Genomic DNA, 6,000 nt, shown 5'->3' on the forward strand with positions numbered 1-6,000 from the left:
CTGACCACTGGGCTAGGTTATATATGCAGGGTTTCTTTTCCCTTTCCTTCTTTCTTCCATTCCTTTCGTTCATCTTTTAAAAATTAATTAATTGGGAAAGTAGCTTGCTTTGTAGCTTAGACTGGTCTGAAACTCACTCTTCCACCCAGACTGGTCCCATATATAATTCCCCAGCCTCTGTCTTCTGAGAGTGCAAGAAGGGTTTCTTAGAGTTCCTGTCATAGCATTAACGCCCTTCCTACATGTACACTCTCTCAATATTTATTTAAATCTTCGTTGAAGACAAATTCACATATTATTAAAATAATTCATTCAAAATGGTGTATAGTTGACCGTATTGTAGTATATGACAACATGTATAACAATTACTTGCTCAATTTAGAATATATCCATGACCATAAAAACATCTTATATACCTTTTATCACCTGCTTCTCCAATCCATTCAGTCCTAAGTAGCCACTAGCTTACTTCCTGTTTCTATAAATATGTCTGTTCTAGATATTTTATAGAAATGGAATCATATTATATGACCTTTTTAATTGGCTTCTTTCAAGTAGCATGCTTTCAAGGTTCATCCATAGTAGCATGTATTAATTCTTTGCTTCTTTTTATTGTTGAATAAAATACTACATTGCATGACTGTATATCATTCTATTCCTGTTTAGTACTTTTTATTGTACTTGCTTTTACTGTTTGTATCAGTAAAGTTTCATGAAAATAGAGATGAATGTATTTATTTTTATCACTTTTCCAGGACAAATTATTTATTAAATCAATTTATTTATTACTTAGCAATAGATAACTTATACAGTCCATGCCCCTATAGAATGTATGTGCTAGTGAGGTTGGCAAGCAAAGTACACAAATTGTCATAGACAGACAGATTTTGGTAGATATTAATATATTGATACAAATATTTTGATATATTTAAATGCAGAGCTCCCTTATTTGTGCATACTTGCGGAAGTTCTTATTTGTTTACACACAACCTGCTTCTTCAAATGTCATGGAGAGTTATAAGGATTCAGATAAGTCTTGGAATTGTTAGAGCATCATACTATTTTTGTGTGTGTGTGTGTGTGAGTGTTTATATTCAAGAAAACTTTAATGTTCTAAGAGCTATGAGGTGGTGGGGATATAAAGGTGAAAAAGGCAAACATTGTTCATTTCCTATTGAAAGTTCTAGTGTAGTTGAGACAGGTAGACAAATAATTTTAGTTACAAGTCTAAATACTGTGAAGAAAATAACAGCATATTGAAATAGCAACTTGGTGGTCTGAAATCCTATAGCTAGGCTGCTTAAGAAAAGCTTATGGTTAACTTGGATGAAGGGAAGGTGGTAGCCATGTGAAAATCTTGAGAAAATAATTTGATGAAGAAAAAACAGATTATGAAGGGCCTGAGTTAAAATGAGTTTACCATATTCATATTGTATGGCTTAGTATGGTGAATGAATGAGAAAGTAATAGGAAGTGAATCTGCAGAGAGGGACAGTGTATACATTATGTAGGATCCTATAGGTCATTGCAGAGAATTTACAATTAGAATGAAAGCCACTGCAGGACTTTGTTTTTTAAACTGAAGAACTTTTAAGTAGGAATGTAACATGATATAACTTGGTCTGATTTATTAATTCTTTTTAGTTGTTGTTTTTACAGATAGGGTTTCTCTCTCTGTCCTGGAACTCATTCTGTAGATTAGGCTGACTGAACTCACAGAGATAAGCCTGCCTCTGCCTTCCCAGTGCTGGGATTAAAGGGGTGCGCCCCCCACTGTTAGTATTTTGGAACAAAACCTGTTTCTGGGTTACCTAGCAACTTATGGTGTCATCATATGTTGCAAGCCAGGTGGCCACACCTGGAAGGCGTGGTTACCTTGCCCCTTAAAGGGACAACCCAACATGTGGTCTCTCTCTCTCTCTGTCTTACTCCTCGCTCTCTTATTCTCTCTCTTGCTCTTCTCTCTCTCTCTTCCTTTCTCTCTCTCTCCCCCTCTCTTAATATCCACCTAATAAACCTCTTGCATAGAAAATCGGTTACCAGACTCATCTTTTATTAATAGATCTAACACCCACCCCCCCAGCATGATTTATAATTCTTAAAGATTGATTTTAGTTTGTAGGTGAATACTTTAGGCCAATTAGGAATTTATTGTGGTAATTAAGATGATGATAAGATTGGATTATCTCTAAGACCCTTTGTCATTTAGTTCTCTGTTTTTAGGTTATCTGCATCTCAGCTTTATTTTGAGTAATTTTTAGAATTAAAACATGAATTTTGGCCTGAGTTTGCTGGAGGTCCATTGGTAGAAGCATATTATTAATGGCTGTCTATCATAGTAGACATACTAACATGACTATGTTATTATCTGCCCACCCCCACCAACTGGTTAATAGTGACACTTATTTCAAAGACATTGAATTGCAGGATGAGAAAAGAGCTATTTGTAATCTGGCTTCTCATATCATTATCATATTAAAATGTATGAAACAGTGATAAAATTCATTCCACCAATGAAAAGGCAGAACAACACTTCAGTATCTGACAAAACATCCAACATATTATGATCATATAATAGATATTTGTCTATTATATAAACACACATGTATGTGCAGAACTCAGCACATGACATCAGCTTTTGACCTTTGCTATGTCTTCTAGTTCTTGAAACCGTTTGGGGCATATAGAGACCCCTACTGTATAAATCAGGGCACCAGATCACACAGTAGTTCATGTTGTTCTTCACACGTAGTCCTCAAAGCATTCACATGAAGTCTACCATGGGGTCACACTCATTTTAAAAGTAGAAAACAGGTCAGAGAAGGAAAGTGGCTTTCTCAAGTCCTTATTCACTTCCTTGGTTTTCTACCTCTCTTATATAATTTCTAGATATAATATGTGTCAGTATATTAGTATCTACCAATATCTGTCTGTCTATAACAATGTGTATATTTGCTTGTCAATCTCAGTAGAATATACATTCCATAGGGACACAGACTGTATAAGTTATGTCTTGCTGTGTAAGACATACATAACAAACATACATACATAACAAACTCAGGGTCTTAAAAGAACAGTTATTCTTTTCCTGGTTTTGTGGATCAGGAATTGAGAAGGAGCTTCACTGAGTGATTCTAAATTAAGACCTACTAAGAGGTTGTATCCATATGTCAGCTTGGGCTTCAGTCATCATCTAAGTTTGACTGGAGCTAGCATGTCTGCCTCAAAGATTACTCAGATGGGTGTTACTTAAATTCCTCAGCTCCCTATGATGTCAGCCTCTTGTCATGGTATGACAGCTGGTTTCCTTCAGAGTGAATAATTCAATAAAGAAGGGGATAGGCATCTTATTGTGTATCAAATACCTTTTATAATCTAGTAGTGTTGATTTCCACTAGGCTCTTTTGGTGACACACAACAGTCCTGATATGCTATGGCGTGAAGACTAAACAAGGGCATGGATGACTGGGGATAGTGTCCCTTAGGTGTGCCATCACTTTATGTAGCTATCTCTATTACTGCAGGCATTCTTTGAATTATTATTTGCAATTCAGATATTCACAGTTTCATTACACATATGCACATAATATACTTTGGATCAAGTATACTGCATTATCCTCTCTTATTTTCCTGTTCACCCTCAAAACTTCTATGACCCAACACCTTCTATTTCTTGTCCTTTTTTTGTTTCTTTCTGACACAGTACATTTAACTAGGTTTTTTTTTTTTTTTTTCTTGAGACAGGTATTATGTAGCCTAGGCTGTTTTCAAATTCACTGTATATTTAAGGATAGCCTTGCACTCCAGGTTTCACTTCCTCTGCTTCCGGAGTGTTAAGATTATAGGCATATGCTGCCATGACCAGCTCTTATATATATTAATTATAAATTATATCTCAGTTATATTCCAAGCATTAAGAAGTATGTGTTGTATATGATGAGGGTACTCAGTAAATAATTGTTGAGTAATGGTTTGATGGATTTAGACTAAAAATTATTTAGTCTACAAAGTATATTTTCAGAAAAGAGACCATTTATAATAGCTATAGTTGCTGGGGTGGGCATGGAAAACTGCTGTCAAGTGTAAAAAAGAAAGGGAAATTTCACTATTTTTTGGTTATGTCTTTACCTCAGATGTCGAAACATGAGGGCTTTTTTGCCCTTTATAAAGGATTTTGGCCGAACTGGCTTCGACTTGGACCCTGGAACATCATCGTATCCTTTTAGAAACTGAGAAAGGAAGCCAGTGTTTCAAAGTCTCAGGTAATTAGAATAAGGTTATCGGAAGATAAATTTGATTATTAAATATTTTGTAGGCAAGTAAGAAACTCAAGCATCCCATTGGAGACTACTATGAATGAACAAAGTAGAGAAACAACTTTCTTGGTGGCAAATGCACATTTCTATCCCTTTAGGGATAGAAAAGATGTCACATGTTCCTATTTAAATCATAATGTCTGATGAGATGGCCCATTGAGTAAATGTCCTTGGCTCTATATCTGATGACCTGAGTTTAATCTCTGGGAGTTGTGGTAGGAGAGAATTGACTTCTGTAAGTTGTCCTCTGAACTCCACGCACATGCTGTGGCAAGTGCATGCCCTCCCCAGCAAACAAATACGTGAGCAAGCAAATAAATGTGATCAAACAACCATGAAGCACAACCAGTCTTAAAAGGGCTGTGGCATTTTTAGCAGTAGCAATGGAAGATGTTCACAGGGAAGCCCATGCTGCTGTGGTCTAGATTTCTTAGTCTATAACTGTGAGACCCAAATTGCTGTAAGAGAACACAACACAGTCATAGAGTGATAGGACCCACAGCCAAAGAGCAATCTTTTGTCACAGGTCTATCTCTCTCCATCAGCTGTGCTTGAGTGCCTCCTATGAACACAGGATATCTCTTTCTCTCTTTCGATTTTCTCTAGCACTGTGTGTGGCTCTCTCTCTCTCTCTCTCTCTCTCTCTCTCTCTCTCTCTCTCTGTGTGTGTGTGTGTGTGTGTGTGTGTGTGTGTGTGTGTGTGTGTGTGTGATCCTGCTTGCTTTTGGAAATCTGCTTCCATTGCTAAATGCCATTGATCATAATGGGTACCTAGTAGGCACTCAACACATTTTATCTCAAGAAAAGTATTTAAGCCAGTTTCCTTTAGATTAATTAATTTAAGAGAATGAAATATACAATTTTCAAAATGGGTTTAGCTTTCAATATCAACCTGGAGATCTTCCATGACTCATTCTTCAGTTTTTTATTACATATGAGCAGCTCAAGAGGCTTCAGATCTAAGAACTGAAAATCTATCAGCCCAGCCGTGCCACCCTTTCTACTGTTTTCCTTTGTGTTCCTAATGTATTTTGACAAAGATGTATGTGTTTACAGAACCAGCGGTCTCCCAAGTGCCCCCTGATTGAAGAGTATAGGATGACTTAAGGTCGTTTATGCATTTGTGTTACCCCTTCCCTCAGAGGAAGTGTCAACATTGAGAGTGTGACCCCAGATTGGTGTCTTCTGTGAAGATGGATACTGATGGGTGACATTCAAAAGGGCCTTCTTTCCAAAGGTGGGTTAAATGTAGTTGGTTATCCCCAGACAGGCCATAGCAGAAGGCTACAAGCATAGTTAATGCTATATATGTTATGGACCTTGGTTCTCATTAAAGTATTTATTGGCTGAATCATTTTGACTTTGTCTTCATTTGCTTTCTTCTTTTCTAACTCTCAAGTTGCAGTCTCTAGAAAGTGATAAAGGGAAAGTAACTATGAAATGCAAACTCGACTCCTAAAGCATATTTATGAGAGTAGAATACATGCATTGTGTTTTTGCAAGGCCGTTTGTCAGCATAATGCCATTCACTTCTAAACATCAGGCCAGTGGTTCTTTCTAGAATATGAATCAAACAAGTGGATCATTTGGAAGATTCTACAGATACAATGTGAGCCAAGCTTTATAATTAGAGTGCTTAGAGGTAAGGTCTTCATAATTATCCGTTCATGCATTTTTTCAGGTG

General features: G+C 36.7%; 1 protein-coding gene across 2 annotated transcripts in view; it reads left to right on the plus strand.

The window, feature by feature from the left end:
- Nucleotides 1-5,667, plus strand: part of Slc25a14 (solute carrier family 25 member 14) — a 43,162-nt gene extending 37,495 nt beyond the window's left edge. For both annotated transcript variants that reach the window (XM_060374398.1, XM_060374399.1), the window contains 2 exons: nucleotides 4,134-4,214; nucleotides 5,238-5,667. In XM_060374398.1, coding sequence (XP_060230381.1) covers nucleotides 4,134-4,214; nucleotides 5,238-5,279 — 123 coding nt within the window. In that variant the 3' untranslated portion in view covers nucleotides 5,280-5,667. The remainder of the gene's footprint in view (nucleotides 1-4,133; nucleotides 4,215-5,237) is intronic.
- Nucleotides 5,668-6,000: the final 333 nt, after the last annotated feature.

This window comes from Meriones unguiculatus, chromosome X (assembly GCF_030254825.1).
Source record: "Meriones unguiculatus strain TT.TT164.6M chromosome X, Bangor_MerUng_6.1, whole genome shotgun sequence".
In the NCBI taxonomy this organism is placed as follows: Eukaryota; Metazoa; Chordata; class Mammalia; order Rodentia; family Muridae; genus Meriones; species Meriones unguiculatus.